This window comes from Pomacea canaliculata, linkage group LG4 (genome assembly GCF_003073045.1).
Source record: "Pomacea canaliculata isolate SZHN2017 linkage group LG4, ASM307304v1, whole genome shotgun sequence".
NCBI lineage: Eukaryota > Metazoa > Mollusca > Gastropoda > Architaenioglossa > Ampullariidae > Pomacea > Pomacea canaliculata.
In genome coordinates, this window is record NC_037593.1 from 22,917,840 (window position 1) to 22,939,005 (window position 21,166).

The window sequence follows — 21,166 nt, forward strand, 5'->3', positions numbered from 1 at the left end:
CTTATTATGCCTCTGTGGCAAGGAAGTGTGTGCTGAGGTCATGCCTCCAGCAGTGTGGGGGACAGGGTGGTCATCACTGATAGCTATAATTGCTGGAGAGGGTTGGAGAGTGAGACACAATGTTTGTCTTTTGGGAGTTGATTAAGCTCCTTGCAGACATGAGGCAGGTGATCAATGAGAGTTTGCTCCAGGGCCAATGTGAGATTTCAGTACTATATCACTGGAAAAGAGCAGTTCATCTAAACTGACCTGACTTAGCACTAAGGTGAGAAATGTTGAAAAGTTTGCAAGTGTGTAGCTAGTAAAAAGAACAAGATTCTAAACAGGAGGCAACTCCTATTATTGTTTTGTGATCCCTGAATTGTGTAAATTCTTGGACTTTCCATTAGTTTATCAATTGTGATTGGTTCTGTTGACTTGGCATTCTGTCTCATTTCTTTTGTTTTGCCAATGTTACGTCCTATTTTTGATGCAGCTTTGGTCAGATTGCTGATCTTTTCCTTAGCATCCTTGGTCTGGTTCAATAGCATAAAAATGTCATCACCATAATCTAAGTCTTTCAGTACTGACGTAAATGTCCAGCGGATTCCTATTTTCTTGTATGTTGTTAATAATAAATGTTATATGCATAGTGCATACCCATGCTTGTAAGGAGTGTGCTCTTAGTGCTTGAGAAACAATGAGACATGGACAACATAGGAAAGATGGAAGGATAAACAGTACTGATGACTAATACAGTAGAAAGTGAGGCAAAAGACATTGGAACCACATGGGCCCAACTGTAGGGGGCTGCCCAAAACCGGGTTTGCTGGCAAGGTGCTACACTCCTCAAGGGAGCAACAAGGAATAAAACTAAAAACTGATGACTAATAAATTGCCAAATTTCCCTCTGGGATAAATAGTGTGTTATCTTATAAATGATAAATATAGAAAACAGAGGAGTCTGGTAAGAACTAAGAGTAACATGATTCTGCAAAGGAAGATGAATAAGGAAGTTGCAATAAATAGGAGAAACAAATGTTTGTTTCATAAGCCAGTCCATGGCCAATATGAAGGAATAATTAGAGAATGCATCCTTGTTTGACACCAGTAGTAAGTTGTCTGTTAGCTTGTTGTTGCTACATACTACCTGCCAATGAAAATCTTTACACAGTGCTTTTATTACATTTACTATTTTCAAAGTGACACATGATTTTCCTTAATAACTCATGGTGTATGTTGTCAAATGCTTTTTCAAAGTATATGAACATGTCATAGGGAGTGCTGTTATGTTTGAGTGTCTCTAGTTTTAGTTTTTGTAACTAGATCTTTTTACAGGAATGAATTGTTAGTCCATTGCCCAATCCCTTGTGACCTGGAGGACGGGTAGACCACTCTTAGTCTGATGTCTACCCCGTGATCTATCTGACATGGGTGATACTACCAGGACCTAGTTCTAAGGATCACTGAGACATACAAGCCCCCTGATCATAGCAAGGTGATGGTTCAGCAGGGAGATGCTGAAGACAGCAACACATAAAGCATTATAAAATGAATTAGATATATCCTTCAATGCAACAAATAGAACTTTTCTGGTCAGAGTAAGCATCATTCACCATGGCTGGTAATCTAAGCAGTATGATATATCTAATGATTCCTCCTCCAACACCATCACAAATTCTGACAATCTTTCAATTGTTTATTGATGTAGCTCTCCTCTTGGCACTATCAGACCTCAGCATATGTTTATCACTACAGTAATGACTATAAAACAACATCTCAGCAGGGAAAATGGGATAAAAGGTTTCTAGTGAGAAAGGAAGGGGGAAAGGGAAGCCCTAGTACCTAGTGCGCCCAGCCTGTAAACACGAGCCACATCCTGATGGAAACCGTCCACATGTTTCGGTGATATCAAGGACCATAACCTACTGCTGGGGTGGGCAAAGCTTTCTTTGTGCGCGCCTTTCTCAATATTTTAAGTCATGAGGGGGCTGGTATAATACCAACTAAAGAACAAAAACAAAATAAAACGACCCCACGCCAGATGATTACACAACAAACCTAATGATAATGGAATGGACAACCAATAAGTACATAATGGCGTTATGAAGTGAAACTCTTTAAATTCGCTCACAATAAAACTTTTAAGACCAGCCTTTCCCGAAGCTCTTTAAGAACTACATCAGACATGTCTGCCGTGTTATTTGTTGTATTTGTACTTTGCGTTAGAATGTTACGGACTGCCGATTTCTAACGCTATTGTACTTGATAAATTAAATTTCAATCAAATTAAGTAAGGCTGAATTAAAAAAAAAAGGAAAACAAGCGCCTTCTCATTTTGGCAGACGGGCTGGTTCAAAGACGTCCGTGGGACGTACTTTGCCCACACCTGACCTACTGTCTGTGGTGAGATGGCAACTAACGCCATACGATCATCGTTGTTTTGGTAACAAATGGATGAGTCCAAAGCTACCAAACCGCCCTCGCACTATCATTCATCCCTTGACTAAATAGCATCTTGACCACCACCAGCTCAACTGATCCTCTAGTACCGGTCGTTGAGGGAGAACCGCGTTTGAGGGAGCGGCCGGCAAGGTTCGCCACTTATGCCTGTCTTGGGCGGTGATGAGCAGGCCCTTCTTGGAACGACCAGTCTACTCCTTCGCGCTTGCCAGCCATGCAGTTCTTCCTCTGTCTACCGTCGATCAACCTCCTCCAAAGTACCATAAAGGACGGAGGACGGTACGTCTTCTATACAGTGTCGTGCCGGGTCACATGGCCAAACCAGACCAGCTTGAGTCGCTTCTCGGTTGTTGAAGACATTCCTGGTGTTACCTGAGGGTGGCGACCGTTGTGATTCCATGTAGAAATATATATGATGTTTAGAGGTAATCTGTGATAAGAATAGTGAATAATTATATGTAAAAACGTTGAACTGTTCGGTCTTCTGAAAAGTCTTTCTTTTTAAAGGTATTATAATTAACATGTATAGTAACCTAGCAAATCACTTATAATTGTATATATTTCCTAACAGTTACAAGACATCAAAATCTTTTCATCTTCACTTATAAGAAAATATAACGTTGATAACGTTTGGCGAATTATTTGAACGAAGGACATGCATGAGAACTGAACTTTGTTTCGTTTTTCTTCTCAGATCGATCCACAGAAGGAAGAATTAAAACTGTGCTTTGTGAATAAGAGAATAAACTTGTTTTATCATCAGGAATATTATCAGATATAATCCTAATTGTAACTGAAGGCCAACCATAATATTCACATGACCCACCGACCCTGAGACCACCGCTGACGACGTTGGCTGAGCCAGCCTCTGAAGCAGCTGCTCTGTCTAATACTGTGCTTCGCGGAGACGGCAAGCAGCCTCGGTTTCGATTCACTTTTCCTCATTTCCGCAAGCAGCGATTGATTGGCATATTATGATACTAGATTTATCCCAGGAAAATGGCCGTTGGTTTGCGTAAATGAAAATGTTCTGGCCTGCATTTCTTGCTGTGGATTTGCCAGGCCCAGCTCTGTTCGCCCTTGGATAAGCCCCGGGCTTTGGATTAGTGAAGTGTCGTCTGCCACAGCAGGTTGGAGCAGACGGACTGGCTATGGCTGAGGACGCCGAGCAAGGCGATAGTCCGAGTGGCTCGCCCGTCTCTCCCGATCCTCAGCATGAACATGGACATTTTTTCACCAAGAAAACCTTCCACAGGCCAACCTACTGTCATCACTGCACGGACATTTTGTGGGGGCTGATTGGAGTTGGATATGTGTGTGAAGGTAAGGGTTGCCTCTTTTATGTTATCCGCTCGACTTTCGTCCACGTCTTGGTTGTATTTTCCCCCCCGCTCCTACGTTTTGGCTGTAAGGTAGTACTAATAACCCAAACCATTGTAGCATTCAGATCTCGGGTAACGTTGTTTCTTATAGTCCTGTTTAATGGTTTGTTAGTTTAAGGACCCATTTATAGCAGTGCGATATGGAATGGTAGGACTAACAGGGTACACCACCGGTTCCGATGCCATGTCGGCTCAGGGAGGTCGCTTAGCTGGGGTCCATATTGGTTGGAGTAGGGATGGATGTCGGTGGCGAACGCGCGTTAGCAGCAGCAGCAGCGGCGGCGGCAGCAGCAGCAGTCGAGCAGGCAGGCAGGCCGAGCTGTGCCGGCGACTGGCGAGCAAAGTACAGCGCGTTCAAGTTGTTAATAGTGTATGTTTCGCGTTCAGGTAGAATGGTGTCAAACTTTTACTAAGCACAGCACTCCTGTGCTGTGAGCGCAGGCTACACAGAGCCAGTATAAACCCTCGCCAGAAATCAATAAGAAACACTGGGCCTCCATTTTACCATACTTTGCCACCATTGCTGCGACCACCACATCACAGCCACCATGACTTTTCCACCATTTTCACAATTACAAACCACCAGATGGGGACTCAGATTAGTCAAATGAATAAGAGGAGCACATTTTTGGAACTGTAAATAGTGGAATATAGTATTTTACATGCAACAGTATTATCCTTTTCTCACTTGTCATTTTCATTTTCAGTTGTGATGAATAAAGTATTAGTTTTATTTGTAAGTAATAGTGGGTGGTGTTATGAAAAATATTCTGTTATACAGCAAAATATGTTTTCATTTGCAAATATTGATTAAATGGGAGAAGTGATCAATGAAACATTTTGATTTTTGCAGTTGTCGCAGAGAGGTTATTTCAGGTAATTGGATCAAGAAAAATAAGCAGCTGTTTGCTATTTGAGTGGTAATAATTCCGCCAATAAAGCACAGATTGTAGATCTTAAGTCAGATCTAACTAACCTCAAAGCTGGCATTGCACTTCTACTTTCCACTTATCCTATGCCCTTTTTTGTCCTTTATCTCTGCCACTTAAACTTTTAGCATTTAAACATAAACTAGAAATGGATTTCACACTGAAATCTTAACTTTTAAAATAAATTAATCACACATGTAGCACAGATCAGCAGATGATATATGATCAGCAGCTGATCAGAGTATAGTACCTAATATATTTTTTATTGAAATAGTAATGCTAGAAAGAATGAACAACTTTTAAAACCATTTGAACACTGTTCACTCTCCAGTGCAGGTGTTAAAGAGCCAGAGTACAGTGTAGTGGATGTGTCAGAATGCTGATAATGCATCATGAACTCTGAATTGGGTATACCTCAGAGTGTTTAGTTGATAGGTTTGCCACAATATAAAATACATAGCATGATATGGTTAACAGTTCACATTTTCTATACCACTAAGAATCATAGTACGTTGTGTTGTAAAGATATGTAAAGGTACAAGTTATATTTCACAGTATAAATTTGTTGCACCAGTTGGCACCATTGGTACGCATTAATATTATGATATGTTAAGACACATTTCACGATGCACTTGTTCCACACCAGCCAATATTGTGATGCATTGTGCTAACAAGAGACCACTTCAAAATATAGTTTTATCATGCTAGTAAACATTATGGTACATTGTGACATTATGTTGTTTAGGATACATTTCACGAAAAGGTTTGGACACCAGTCAGCACCATGGATATAGTATGTTGTCAAACTTTAGAATACTTTTTTTGTAATGACAACTAACATTATGGTACATTATCTTTCAAGATAGTAATATTATTATAATCAGTAAAAGTTTGCTTCAGTTTTTTTCTGACTTGTTGCATAAACCAACTTGCAAAAGTACAAATAATCTTCATAATGCAGCTAGTCCGATACATTATTTTAACAAGTGTAACCAAAAAAAATCTTGATAAATGTAAGATTTGGATATAATTTAATTGCATCATGCGCAAGGAAAACATTTTATGCCCCATCATTTGTTGTTTTATTATATTATTGACTATTTAAATGTTATATTATTTTGCATTACAGTGCTTTGCTGTGTAAACTGTGCTAGTTAGTACATATAAAATAATGCACTCTGAAAGAAAAGTTTTTCTTAACTAAATGCAAAGGCATTTTGGAGATAAAATCAATCTTTTGCACTCGTCAAAAATTGTTGAAGTTTAATACTAACTGTAGTTATACTAATACAAAGTAAATCCTGATGTTTTGTTACAGCTTTCAACGCATAAGAAATATTTAATTTTAAAGAATAAAATCATATTGTCAGATGAGACTGCATAGAATTTCTTCTTATCTATGTACATGGATGAATCATGCTCCTTACAGAAGTTTCTGTGTTTTTGAATGAGGTCGGAAGTAGAGAGAGAGAGCTGATGAAATGCATGTTGTTTTTAGTGACAGGTTGTTTTTTTAGTGTTATCTGCCCTGTTTTCAGTTTTCTGTTGTAGGCAGGATGATTTTGCCTCATTGACCACAAATGCAGATATTGGATCAGTTACTTATGTACTATATTAGGCTAGGAAATAATTAGTTTGTGTGTTTAAGAGACATATCTGAGATGCCTTACATAGTGAATATAAAGATAACAACATTTGGTAGGAACATGGTGTACACCTCTGCCATCATTTTCGTCTTGCTCTGTGATAAAAATAGTCCGCTAATTTGCATTTTTTTCACATACTGTAATTATAGCACCTGATTACAAATGGAATCTTTTGGGGTTCAGAAATCCTGCATGAAAATAGAATTTCTGATAGCTGTAAGTGTGAATTGGTTTATTCAATGTGATATTCCACAATGTAATCTTTTAAATCAGATTTATAAATATAATTCATAACAGAATTTTCATTCAAGATTCTGTTCAAAGACCTACCATCAGTTAATTAATTTGCACCTGTGATCAGTGAGCGCTGATCATGTTGGTACACCATTCACAACATTGCCTGCAGTCAACGCCAATCAGATAATTAATTAACGGATGGGTTTTGGAGACTGAAATTTGCAGGTAGGGTTTATATCACCTATATCTACCGATATCTGCAGAAAACGCAAACCATTCAGGTTGGTCTTTAACAGCTGATTCTGCCTGCTAGTATTATAATAATTTAGGAATATAGTATTCAGTAATCTGCAAATAATATAATTGAAAAAGACACCTGATATTGCAAACAGATTAGAACTAGAAGCCTAGATGACTGAATTGACCAGTCAGCTAATACATTGACAGTGAGTTTAGCGGGTTAATTTCAAATGTTAGTACATATACTTGAAAATGTAGCGATGACATTGGCCTATTGGTTTGTGGCCTAAAGCTTTCTTTGACAGTCCAGCACAATAATGTCTTACTCTTAATGAAGACAACTACAGAAATGCATTTCAGGAAAGTTTTAGGAAATAATTTCATTTGCTATCAACATGCTCTTCTCTAAGCAAAATGGAAGTGTAAAATGTTCACTAAACAAAGTAAAATTAAAAATTAGTGTAATAAAGGATGACTCAGTATATGAATCCCATCAATTTGAGGATCAAAGGTACGAAAATACAGACTGGCTGATGCATGAGCTTATGAAGAGATCTTGTTCCAGCAAAATTTCTTTTTTAAATTTTTCTTTCTTTTAAAGAAATTGAAAAGGGGAGTTATTTAATTCCTATGTGCCCTTTTTTTGGAAAATAGGGCATTGTCTGTGCTTAGACATGGACTTGATTCTGAACTGCCTTTTTTTGCTTTAATTGTTTCTGCCATGTTTTCAAGGTCTTTAAATGCCTGAATTGTCTTACTGGTTTCAGTTTAGTTCTTTCTGGTAATTCTGAGAGTTTTGATCAGTTGTACTAAATATGGATCCAATCTCCCCTCGATAAGCTACTCTTGTGCTGCAATGATTATTGCTGCTGACATTGCATAAAACTCCATCAACCAAGACAGAAAACATCAATTTGTATTTTTTTGTTATAGCAGAGCAAAAATATGACCTTTTTTGCCATGTTTCACAGTCTTTAAGTTAAGGAATATTGTTTTTTGTGGCATTGATTTATTTCTTGGTAAAAATTTATTTCTTGAAAAAAAAAAAGATATTGTAGCAGTACGATAAATATCAGCGTGCAGGATTCTTACAGAAAACTTTTAAAAAGAATAGTGCTTATTATTAAGTTCTACTGGCATAAGCCTGTGTTTTCTAGTTATGTACTAGAGGAAGTGTTGAAAGTAAAAAAATTTTATAATATTTCTAATGTCATATAATATCTCCATTCTCTCTCAGTATATCATCAGTTTGTGAAAGTCAAATTTTCACTAAATCATGCCCTTCCTAAAAAAAACAAAATAAAAAAAATCAGGGTATGTAACCCTAACCCTTGAGGCTATTCATGGCACTTTGACAACCTACTTTAAGACTAAGACCTGTGTTTAAAGTGAAAGAAGCATCTTTTACACACTCGTTTCATCCAGAAAACATTGTCATTGTTTATAAGAATCATTTTGGTTTGGTCCTATCAAAACTATGAAAAATATTACAGTAAAAGAGTAAAGGGGTGTTTTTTTTTTAAAACATACTGTAGAAGAGGAGATCAAGGGGTCTGATGTTTGTGGTTATATATAGCAGCAGTGATGTATTAGGACTGCTTGGACTAGGATCTATGATAGAAAGCAATAAAGCAAAACTTTAAACATTTTACCATCAGAACCTAGTCTCAGGTGCAGTAAAAAGATTCTGGTTGAGACTGTGATTTTAGACTCTTTATGTGACACATGTTTGGAAGGCTGGTAGTCAGGGGTTTTCCCAGGGTACACCATTTTTTCCTCTCTCTCCCTTTATAGTTCCAAATCACCTCTAGATGAAATTACTGAAACGTCACTGAAGAATTAAAAATTAAAATTTTGTTAGTTTTTGTTGTTTATTTTATTAAAATTTATACTGTAAAAGCAGATGAAACTGATACTTGCATGGTGTGTATTCATGTAGTAACCTTATATCTGTTTACCCTCTGTCATATTGACAAGGGATATACAAAAAAATCCTTGTTTCTGGGAAGGGGTATAAAAACTCTCCCAGATTTTAAATGAAGGTATAAATACCCCCAGCATTAATCACTGCATATTGATAACTTGCTGGGGTAATTACACATGACGTAGAAGAAAATCTTAATGGAGAGGTGGTTTGCTGGTTAGCCTTCTGTGCATAGATGCTCAGTTCTTCTTTTGCTCTCACTCACACATATAGGCAGTTTTATCCTTTAGGATGCTGTATTTGTATGGATTCCATATCAGTCATCTAAAATCTTTATAGCACATTATTATAAGAATGTTATTTCTTTTCTTATATTGTTGGTTTCTTTATGCAGTTGATAATAAAATACAGTGCACAGAGTGGTTATGTGAATAGCTGACTGAAAGGATGGCTGTATGAGTGCTATATTGTGTGTGGATGATGGCAATAGACAGTACCTTTGAGGGGGTTTGTGAGGACAACTGATTCTTAGCTGACATCTTTCACTTCAGGCTCTGGGAGCTCTTCTTATCAACATCTTAGATATTGCTATCAAATGAACCATCTAAAGAGGATAGGCATTACAAACACAGTTGATAGTGAGTGGGGAAACATTATTCAGAACCTGTTCATTAATTTGTTGGACTATACATCAACCATGGGCTGAGAAGTACTGAGTCCCTGTACCTGAGGGACAAACAGAGTGGGCTACTGGGGAAAAGTGTACCATTGAACTTCCTGCAAAGAATGCCACGATTGGGACTTGGAGCATGTATAAACCTCTTGCATTAGTCAACTACTGCTGGGTCATCATCAGTCTGGCACAGTTTAGACAGACTTTGGGTTGGCACCCTCTGCAAATGGTCAAAAGACTCAGTTGGCTTCCATTCCAAAAGTCATCATTGAAAGACAATCATTGTGCAAAAAGAGATTACAGATAGTGCACACCAGACTCCAGCTGGCTTACTTCCATTGGAGTTACAGCCAAAGCAAACGGCTGAAAAGTATTTGGACATCATTGGAAGAAAATTCAGTTTTAGATTATAATGACATGATCAACCTCTGCTACAAGGAAAAGAGCGCAAAGAATGAAACAATTAGATGAATGAATAGCACAAAGTTGTAGAAAGAGGAATGGCACAGGGAAATAGCATGCTTACCAATAACACTATTAAAGAGCAACTCAACTGTGATTAAAGATGTTAGAGGGGACCTCTTGAAAAAACTGCTGCATTGAGATTGAGTACTGTTAGCTGTACAACTACCCCATTTCTGACGCCAAAATAGTGTTAGAATGCTACTTCTTAAAGAAAGAAGTCTAAGAGAGTCTACAGCCTTAAAAATGGAAAATTGCTGGAAGGGGTTGGCAGTAGGGGTGCTGAAGCATGGTGGTAAAGAGAGAGGCAGAAAGTTTGGGAAGGCTTAAAATCATCTAAATAGACTAAAACCTTGAGCCAGAAGCTAGCTAAAAGAACACTCTGGATTCAGAATGGAATGCCAGCAGCACCTTTCATGGAGCTCAATGAAGGTTTTCCTGGTCAGAGGGTATCAAGGTTGTCTTCTTTAAAATGTCCTTTTCAATCTGTTCTTTGAAGGTACCATTTAGGAGACACTGCAACATGTAATTGACCATCTGTGTAAGAGGCAAAACTGTCAACATCTTTTGCTTTGCTGATAGCATCAATCAGCTGCTTGTAGCAAAGAACTTTAGTATTTAATTGACAAATTCACAGCAGAGAAGTTTTTGGAGTGCATGTAGTCTTGCAGAAACTCAAATTTAAAGTTAATAGTTCATCTGTCTCTCAGAAACCATGAATGGAAAGAAGAAGGGACAAACTGCCAGGAGTTGAAGTTTTCAAATATCTTAAATAAACTTTCACACAGAGTGGTAGATCGGCAAGAAATAAGGCCCAGACCTGCAAAACAATGGCTGCCTTGAGCAAGCTCAGTCCCTAAAAGTAGGAGCAACTTCTTGCTTCATAAGAACATGTTGCAGTTAAACTATGTATACCACCATAGTCTTACCAAAACTGTTATGCAAGGCGTGGTAGAGGGAGGAAAAAAGATGGTTAGGTAATGCAAAAACAGGTCCAAAACCATTAAAGAATCAAAACATCTAGATACTGCAACCTTGCTGGATTCATCAGAAGGCTACCACAATAGAGAACCCTATCAGCTTTGGCTCTCATGACCACACTTAACGGTATATGTTAAGGATCTAAACTAATGTATATAAAAATTATGAATGCCTAACTGAAAATCACGTGGGTTTTTTGTGTTGTTTTTATGCTACTTTCATGCCTGCTTTTAAATGTCAGCATATTTGCAAGAGAAAACCACTGACAATTAAGCCTATTTCTCCTATTTATTCCATAATGACAGATTAGTTGTGAGTGCGCACAGATTATGTCTTGTGAGAAGGACTTCAACAAGCATGGCAGTGAAAGTAAACTAGTTTTCACCTAGATGAGAAGTTTCTGTTCTCTCAGTACTGTGTCATTTAGCTTTTATTTCAATAAACAACTCCAGTGAAATTTACTTTTTTAATTTGTTAGCATTTTGAGAAGGTGTATAAGTTTCCCGCTTATATTTACTCTCATTTCATTAAGTTTTGACTTTTCGAAGTAGATCAGGTGTCTTTTTGACCAATCATATAGCCACACCCTGACATAGTCACTATATTCTCTGAATGTCTTTGTGGCTTTTTTTTTGGTGGGTGGGGGGCAGCTTTGCCAGTTGACATTTGTGGACGTTACTTTAAGTAGTTTAATAGAGCCAATTTGGACAGTTATGTCTAAGAGCAGCAGTCCATGAATGTACTTCTTTATGGGTAATTCTTGACACATTTCACGAGCAGTGTCTAATTGTTTGCCATCATTATAAAGGACAAAGTGTCACTTTCTATAAAAGTCATTATTTAGTGGCTAACTTTTTATTCTACAAAACATCTGCACAATTTGCTGCACAAGTTCTGTTTTGGTGAACTGTCTATAAACATATCTCTTGCACCAAACACCTGCCTCCACCTACACTGGTCCATGTGCTTGGGACCTTCTCCCCTTGCCTCTATGCCAGACTCTTTCAATGGTTTCAAGAAGGAGCTTAAAATGTATCTCTTCAAAATTTTTTAGGGCTTTAGTATTTGCAAGCAACTTGTCTCAGTTTAGATCAAGGGGTTGTTAAAGTTTCAGATTTTCCTTCTTTATAATTTGCTGCATACAAAAGATTTGTTTGATGTGTCATAGCTTTCACAATTTTTTTTTATCTATGGACATGCTTACATTTCTCTCATGAAGGCACGTTTTGCAGGTTTTGTAAACCTGGTGAGGTGATGACATTTAGTGATGATGAAAAGGGATGATGACTTTTGCGCCACTCACTATTGAAGTCAATTTTTGGAAAGTGTGAACTTCTTAATAGATCTTTCTTTAATAGATCTGTCTTAGGATGCTTGGAATTTGCTAGTGATTTCCATGTTGCTCTTATAATCATCATTTTTATTGCTCCCCCGCAGGCCCATTCTTGGCCTTACAGAGCCAGATGCATAAAGCATGTGCGGGACCCTAAACGCCATGATCGCACGGTTTTAATCAAAAGCATGAGGCCGCTGATGACTAAAAGTGTGGGGCCCTAGGCAGATGTCTCGTCTGCCTGCCCCTAAGCTCAGCCCTCCTTCATTTTTGCGAATTCTCTTTGACATTTTTCATCAAAATAAAAAGATCACACATATTTGAATCATTTGTATCTTTTGCTTCATAGCTGTGTGCCTTGTTTAGGATTTCTAAAATTTTTTCTTAGAGACTTATAAGGCTTCTTTCATATTGAGTGACCTGTGTGAACTGTATTGACTAGATGCCATTTTTTTGGAAAGAGGAAGGGAGGTTTGGAAAATCTATACTCTTCCATTAACTGTTTACCATTAAGGGATGGAGTTCAGTTTGGAAATGTTTAAGTAAAGCTACAATAGTGTTTTGACCCATTTGCACACATCACGCTAATGTTAAATAATTTTTAAAAAAATGTTAAGCTTACATTTGCTATATACTGCCAGTAGGGCATAAGTTATATTAAATGTAATCAACATCTTAACAGTACAGACAGCCAAGACAATAGAAATAACAGTAACACTGTGTAGCAATCTAACAGTCAGTGGCAGTGAACATAAACTGATAATCAGTACACCTCATGAAGATGTGTAACAAGGTTAGTCATATATTTACAAAGAACACTGTGAACAGCTGGGAAGAAAAATACAAAGTTAAAATATAAATCTGGACATGAAAGATTTTTAGTAGGTAAAGTAAGGTCTGATATGGCTGACCTTCAGAGTTCAAGAAAGGCAAACTGCCTTGATATGATGGTCTAGACTCTAGAGAGAGTAATCAATCAGTGCAAGCACCAAGATTTCTTACAAGAAAGTGAGAGTACTGCTCCAGAGATTTACAAATATCATAGGTACAGACACAGTCCTAAGTTTTCATTATTTTTTTGTAATTTCATCAATCATCTTTCTTAACGAACTGAGCTGTTTGGTGTGTGGTGGCAAAGATTGAGAGAGCTGAGACTGACAATTCTAGTAATAACTGGAATGAGCGCTAGTCTAGGCATGTAGTAGTATTGTAATTGCTTATGTTTCATTGAACATTCATTTCTGTTTAGCTTGCTATCAATGATTACTTTGTGCAGTTATCTTTTTTTCCATCATATTTTTTTTTTAACTGGGCTCAGATGGAGTGGCTACACTGTTTTCCTTCTCTATATATTAAAAACAAAGTTGATAGGGTTCTGAAGAGGTTGGGGAGAGATTTTTGGTAAGAGTCATGTTTGCTGAGGTCATGAAAAAGTCTGGTTGTGTTTTATTTTGTTAGAGACGAACATTTTTATTTTGTTATTATTTTAAGGATAACCTTTCAGCAGTGTAAGCATATATTTTCTTAACATTTAAGGTCATCTGAGAGTGATGCATAATGAGAAGTGTCTACTTTTGACATCTTCATTGATAAACGCAGATAACATTAAAAGAATTTTGCAAGAGGTAATTTTTCTTTATTCATTTATTCACTTTTTCATTATTTAGAGATAATAAACATTCTGAAGGGAAACAGAATTTTCTTGCATATCCCTACTTCTTTCAGTGTTGGATGAGGGGACTAGTTTCGGTTTAAAAAAAAGATCCAAGGCCTATTTGGCTGTGAGGGGGAGAAGAAAAGAGAGTCAGAAGCACATTGCCTGTGGCTGGGCCAGGAGCACAGAGCAGGCCTGCCAAGCAGTTATTGATTCTCTAGGACCATTGCCCAATCCAGCCATTTTCACACTGCCATAACCCATTTCACTGTGCTGCCCTCCCTCTCTCTCTCTCTTTTTTATCCTGCCCTCACACTGTCTTCTGTCAGTAAGAAGTTGTTTTATCAAGAATAAGAGAAAAGAAAAAGCAGACTTCTATACTTTATTCTTTCCTTTCTTCTGTTCATTCTTCCTTTTTTAGTATTTTTTTCTTTCCTTCTCTGTGTGCACAAATGGGTGCAAATGCAGGTGTTTGCATGAGAGAAAGAGAGGATCCTTTGTTTCACTTTATGCCTTAAAAGACTGGGGGGTACATAATTATGCTTATGATTGGGTAAAGCTTCGTGCAAGTTGAAAATACACTGTCCTTTTCACCTGCAAACATCACCATGCACAGAAAGAGGTCAAAATCATGATGTCACATTTGGACACAAATATGCCTAATTAACATATGGTCCTAGTTCTCCCATTGGCCCAGGTCTTCATAGCATAAATGTTCTAACATTTGTGTCATTGACCTCTTTCTAGGAAAAAGATTTTGCACTTCACCAATATTTTAAGAGGAAAGACAAGTACAGCACTTTGTGATGCAGCTTTAGCTATTTTATATAGGAATCTTAAATTGTTTTTTGAGTAGGAGAGAATTAAGAAAGTACACTGATTTAGTTCTTTGAAAATTTGTTTGTACAGTTCATCATTATTTTTTCAACTTGTTTTTATATTCCAAGCTTTAAGATGTTTTTCAGGCAAGCAAGTATTTATTGTAGACAGCAAATTATAAAGTCATATTTAATGGACAAAATGGGTGGGCCAAAAATGATTGAAGTTTTACTTCAGCTATAATGATATTTCATGTTTTGAAATATTTTTAAAATAACTAGAAGACCTATGAAATCTTGTCAGGAAAGAATATTAAATAAGCCCTTGAAGTTATGGCATATTTCAAAAGTTTTGGTACAAACTGATATGTCTCAGACAGTTGATGTCTTGATCGGTATTGAGATGTCAGGCAAGTGGATCGTTGAAGAGTAAGGCAGTTAATGATGAACATTTGCTGAACATAATTTTTGTCGGTCATTGTAAGACAATGTGAATTACAGCTGAATGCAATTAATTGCTTGTCTGATAAATGCATTTTAAATTATTAGATTACCATTTATCAAATCATCTTAAAATTTACATAGTAAAAAATACATTGGACCAAATAATGTATTGAAGGCTAAGCTGCAGGATAATTTTAATTGACAGAACTTAGTTCATATTTAGTTCATTAGTAAATATCTATTTCCCACACCCAAGGAAATAATGTACATTACATTGCTATTCATGTGTGCTTTTCATCCGAATATGTTGAAAAATAAATCCCAGTGTATTTTTTTGTCAACTTAATGACAGTACTATAATCTATTAACCTGCTATCAGCTTTGAGCTTTATTTCATCCTTTGACTGGGTTAGCCATGATACTCTACTTCCCACCATCTTAGGCATCATTTAGATTCTATGTTCACCAGTAACATTTCAAAATCTGTTTACCCTGGTCAGAGCGTAATTAAATAAGTGCCATTGTTATCCCTGGACATAAGTTATTTTAGCATGTTGTGTATGTGAGAGGATTGACTTTTTAAACAAAGTTTATCTGCATGCATATGTTATTATTACTTATGACTGACACTTAAACTTTTCTATGTACATGCCTCACCTTGGAATTTTTGAAAGTTTTTTAAACTTAATATTTGAGAAGACTTCCTACATCTATCATATCTTCCATATATGTTTCAGTGTGTAATTTTGTGGTCCATGATCGGTGTATGAAGACAGTGGTTTCTCCTTGCTCCAGTATAGCCGCAAGTCTCATCAAGGTAAGCTGCTAATGTGGATATAAAAACATTCATGAATGTGAGAAGATGGGTAGATGACTTTGATGTTTCTTTGATTGTAAGACAAGATTATAGAATTTTGTTTTAGATGATACTAAGATAATTAGGAAAACTGCTTACACATGTAAAAGTGTTTTAATGCCTATGAAAGTTGTAAAATGCTGTAAGAAAAAGATAAATATTTTTTAAAAATCATCAGAGCTCAAGAAATTGCTTTTAAACAGATGTTAAAAGATTTTTATTTTAATTTAAAGTGTTTACCTTTATTTTATTTTTACTTTCTTTATTTTTATTTTTACCAGAACCCAGTGGCCCACTGCTGGTCAGAGCCTGGCCACTTCAAACGAAAATTCTGCAATGTGTGTCGCAAACGTCTGGAAGATAGTGCTGCCATACGTTGTGAAAGTGAGTGAGCAGCGTTATTCTATTTTTATGCGCAACAGTGTACCTCTATGCATATACCTTTTTACTACTTGTGTTTTTAGGCATGTTGACTTTTTCTGTCAGTAAAATATTGACTATTATAAGCATCTGAATGTATTAAGAGTCAAATCTTCATTTAGAATTCCAACACTGTTATTCTAATAGCTTAGTATATTAGTCTGTAACACTTGGTTCTGATACTGGCTTTCCATCGCGCACTTAGTCCAGGTCTGGGTGTGTGTTCATCTGCATGATTGCAGCTTTGGTTTGTTTCAGTCTGTGAATATTATGCACATTTGGACTGTCAAGATTTTGTAGTCAGTGATTGCATGGAATGTGCAACTTACCATCCAGACAGAGACAAGGTATGCTCAGGGTTGAAAAGCCTAAGAAAACCGTTTCTAGAATATAATTTTGGATTGCTGTCATGGGAGTGTGATGTTTTTATATAGTCTGGACTTGTTATCATGCCACACACATGTTGGCAAAAAAGCTACCAAACTTTCCTCTTACCTCTGCCACACATAACTGTCACTGCCTCTACAGTTCCATTTGTTGATGATCATAGTTTCTTATTGAGTGCCTAATACAAGGAGAACAACCTTGAAGACAGTAGACAAGTCTTGATGGATATTACTTCCTGCCTGAGACAAAATGTTTAAACAGTTGTCAAACATAGTGCAGTCTCTCTTTCATCTAAAAATCCACTTCTCTCTCTCATTTTCACACAGACACCGGGCTTGTGTACTACATGTCTGATGAATTTATCCAAGTGACCATTAGATGTGTGACATTCATGCAAGTTGAGTTATTGCCAAAGGAATGACTAGTATGGTGAGGGGGATAAGGATTAGGGATAGCTGGAAAATGGGAGGCAGCAGCAAGTTGTTTACAGTAATATACAGTTCTTTGAGCAGAGTTTATACTTTTGGCATGTTGAGGGTAGTGATTCACAATTTCTTTGCTTGGTCAGTAAGACTCTAGTAAGCCATGTTGTTGACCATACACTTGTTATCTTACCACCCTTACCTCTCATCAAGAATGTGTGGTGGACATGTAGTGACAATATAACAAGTCTAGACTGTATTGTGCACAGGACTATTAATGACATTTTTGTTAAGGTGGAGGAAGCTATTTTGCTTTGGTAAATTCATTAAGATTTAATTTTATAGAAAATATACTTCTTTGCATTAACATAAAACTAGGATTAAAAAATGCTTCAAAGCTGTATAATTTATCTTTTTTTCCTAAGTAATGTTTCAATACAATTTCCAGGGAAACATTGTGCAGTATCACCACTGGAGGGAAGGGAACCTGCCTCCAAACTCCAAATGTGTATCCTGCAAGAAGACCTGCTGGTCCTCTGAGTGTCTGGCTGGCATGCGTTGCGAGTGGTGTGGTGTCACGGTACGTGGATGTTCTCTGCTGATGTAAGAAGATTTTCTGTTTGTGTTGCTTCATTGACAGGTTTGTCTTTCACACACTTTTGCACATGCATTTATACAATTAAATCATGAAAGTACTTTTCAGTAAAAGCACAAGACAGAAATATTTGCTTTTTTGCCTTCTTTATTCCTTTAGTAAAAGTATAGTGATATTTGCTTTAATGTTGGTTCCTAGTTAGTCAAGGACCAGAACAACTTGACTGAACCAGAAAAAACATCCACTGCAAACAAACTTGAGTTGTACTCACTGTCACATGTAGACACATAAACATAGTTACACAAATGGACAATGTAAACACCACAACTGAAATGAATGTGACATCCATTTTCAACAAAGATGTTTAGAGTTTAGACTTGGTTTTGTTCTTTTCTTCCTTTGTAGCTCTGGCTTGTGAGTTTGCATAATTTGGGTACAGTATTTTTAACAAAACTGCTGCACAAAATTTTAATTTATTTAACTTATTCAGTATGGGTGTATTGATGCAATGGAGCTATAGCTATGAAGATGTTTGTATTTGTGGATGCAAACTGTAAGGAAAGAGTTAAAGAACATTGGCTATGTTTGCCAGTGAATAACCAACAAGAGCGAATACAAGTGTAGTGCCATTTAAAGAACATTTCAAGAGTGCCACGTTTTTATGAAAGGATAAATGGGCCTAGTGTATAAATGTCCAAGTTTTGTTCCCTTTTCTGCATGCATCCTCCTCCTTAAAGTCTCGGCTTTTATGTCTTCCTCAGCACTTATTGGTCTTTTTATCCTGCTTTTCCTCCGTCCTCTTACCTTAGTGTTGGGGCTGTAGTTATGAAGTGGCAAGTTGCTGCCCTGAGGCAAAATAGAAAATATGGGGTAAGCAATTGTTTGAGTAGTTACGAAGCAGTGGCAGAGCCATATCCAGGGCTAAATCAGAGTTAAATTGTATGTAGAGTAAGTCCACTTTTCAAGTCAGAAAAACAGAAAATGGTGGTGTATGTAATTGCGATACAGTGCATTGAGGGGCAAAAAATGACAATAAACATTATATGCAGTGACAGACATCACCCATTGAAGAAATTACTTATGATAAGACACTAGCTAAGCTAGGGACAGGACAGATTCAGAACAGTGAGATTTTGGGATTAACAGATGCCACTGATAGCATGCAGATTTTGACACTTCATTTTAGGACAAGGCTCACTTTTGAGCCTGAATTTATGAGTTGGGGGTGGGACCTTTTGTTTAACTGATTACAAGTTGTATGTGTTTGTTTTCTTTTTAGTTCATGTAAAAAAGATTTCAGGTTGGGAGGGAGGGCTTCACATTTGAGATCTAGCTTGTTTTATTGATGTGGCTCTATTCTCCTCAAAGGAGCAACAAGGAATAAACTAAAACTAAACTTGTTTCATTGACTCATTTGAATTCCTTTCTTTCAGTAACTTATTTGAAGTCACTTTATTAAATCTCTCTGTCTCACATACACGCAAAAATATCATTTGATAAGGGTAAAACATTATCTGTATATGGTCTAAGATATATGCTGAGAAATTGCTTGATGAAATTTAACATTTTTTGAGTCCATGTAATATAAATCCTAACAAAAATACTTAATTCTAACTCTTATGATCACCCATATTTATGGTGTAATTAGATGTGTCAACATCATGTTTTGTTTGAAATTTTCTGATGATCTGCTTGAAAAATGCATGCATGCTATTGTACTTTGAACCTGAAAGTTTAGATACTGTTTAGCTGGAAGCAAAAAGTGTTTTTCAGATGTGTAAATGGCAACTTATGTACCTACTCTCTATTCCTTTTGAGGAGGAGGAATACGATATTTTTTGTTTTTGTTGCTATGAAGTGTTATTAAAGCATTAATATAAACTTTGGAATGAGCACTTAATGGGAGTTGAAAATAATATTTCAGTAATACCAGGCTTTTGCAATTTTTGCAAGTTTGGCGTAATACATGGTTGCATATTATCACCGACAGTCTTCCTGATGGTCATAGACTGGATTATGCGCAAGACGACCCAAGACAACACTGGTGTCCAGTAGACCTTCACCAAACAGCTAGAGGACCTGGACTTTGCAGATGTTCTCCTATCTCATCGGCAGCAGTATGCACAAACCAGACTAAGCAAGCTAACAGAGGAAGCGGACTAGACTGACTTAAAGATCAACAGAAAGAAGACTGAAGGGATGAGAATCAACAAAAAGCAGAAACTTCCAATCCAACTTCAAGGAGAGAACATCCTTGAAACAGATCACTTCGTGTATCTGAAGAGCATTGTCAACAAGAATGGTGGAGCGGACGATGGCATCAAAGGCCGCATTAACAAGGCCAGGCATGCTTTCAACAGCCTACGCCCCATCTGGAACTCCTGAGCATTATTGTTCCACAGTAAGATCCACATCTTCAACACAAATGTGAAAGCCATCCTACTGTATGGTTCTGAAACCTGAAGAGTGACAAACACCATAAACAACAAGCACCAGACCTTTACCAACTGATGCCTATGCCATATTCTTGGAATAAGATGGCCTGAAAAGATCTCCAACAGCAGCCTGTGTAAAGAACCAACCAGAGTGCCACTAGCCAAGACATAAAAAAGAGCAAATGGGGCTGGAAAGGACACACCCTGCGCAAACCACCTGACACCATTACGAGGCAGGCACTTGACTGGAACTCTCAGGGGAAGAGGAGAGTTGGAAGACCTAAGGAGAGTTGGAAAAGAACAGTAGAGAGCGAGGTAAAGGACGACGGAATTACATGGGCCCAACGTAGGGTGGCTGCTCAAAATTGGGTCCACTGGCGAGGTGTTGTTGTGGCCCTCTGCTCCTCGAGGAGTAACAAGAACTAATACCAAGCTTATGACCAACTGATAGGATTGAAGTTTTTATTATGAGAACAACTTTTAAGTTATGTAGAAATAAATGCAGTGAAAATAGAGATAGTAAAACATAAAGATAAGGCCATGACACTCACTTCTGGAAATTTTCTCCTTTAAGCAGGAACTGTATTGTTGGGTGCAAAAATTGCAATGGTGACAAAAAAAAATTTTCAGGCAGCGAGTACTGCAGTGTAATTTTGTCAGGGAAACAGTCTGAAACAAATTATTTTTAGAGCTAATCGTTTTTTTGCCTATTTTCATGAAACTGTAGGGGTTGAGGGTTAGAACATGATGTGTTCTTATGGCTTCAAGTTTTTTCCTAGTAATTTTTTTTTTGATATTTTATTTTTTTCATAGCTTTTTTTTTGTGTTAAATTGAAAATACTATGAATGATAGTATATTTATTCTTAAACTGTTGCTTACTGGATT

The 21,166-nt window shown here is 37.1% G+C and overlaps 1 protein-coding gene across 2 annotated transcripts in view; it reads left to right on the forward strand.

Moving 5' to 3' along the window:
- Window positions 1–3,400: 3,400 nt before the first annotated feature.
- Window positions 3,401–21,166, forward strand: part of LOC112562652 (diacylglycerol kinase theta-like) — a 58,747-nt gene continuing 40,981 nt past the window's right edge. For both annotated transcript variants that reach the window (XM_025236031.1, XM_025236032.1), the window contains exons 1-5: window positions 3,401–3,765; window positions 15,903–15,982; window positions 16,303–16,405; window positions 16,700–16,788; window positions 17,699–17,830. In XM_025236031.1, the coding sequence (XP_025091816.1) occupies window positions 3,594–3,765; window positions 15,903–15,982; window positions 16,303–16,405; window positions 16,700–16,788; window positions 17,699–17,830 (576 nt within the window). In that variant the 5' untranslated portion in view covers window positions 3,401–3,593. The remainder of the gene's footprint in view (window positions 3,766–15,902; window positions 15,983–16,302; window positions 16,406–16,699; window positions 16,789–17,698; window positions 17,831–21,166) is intronic.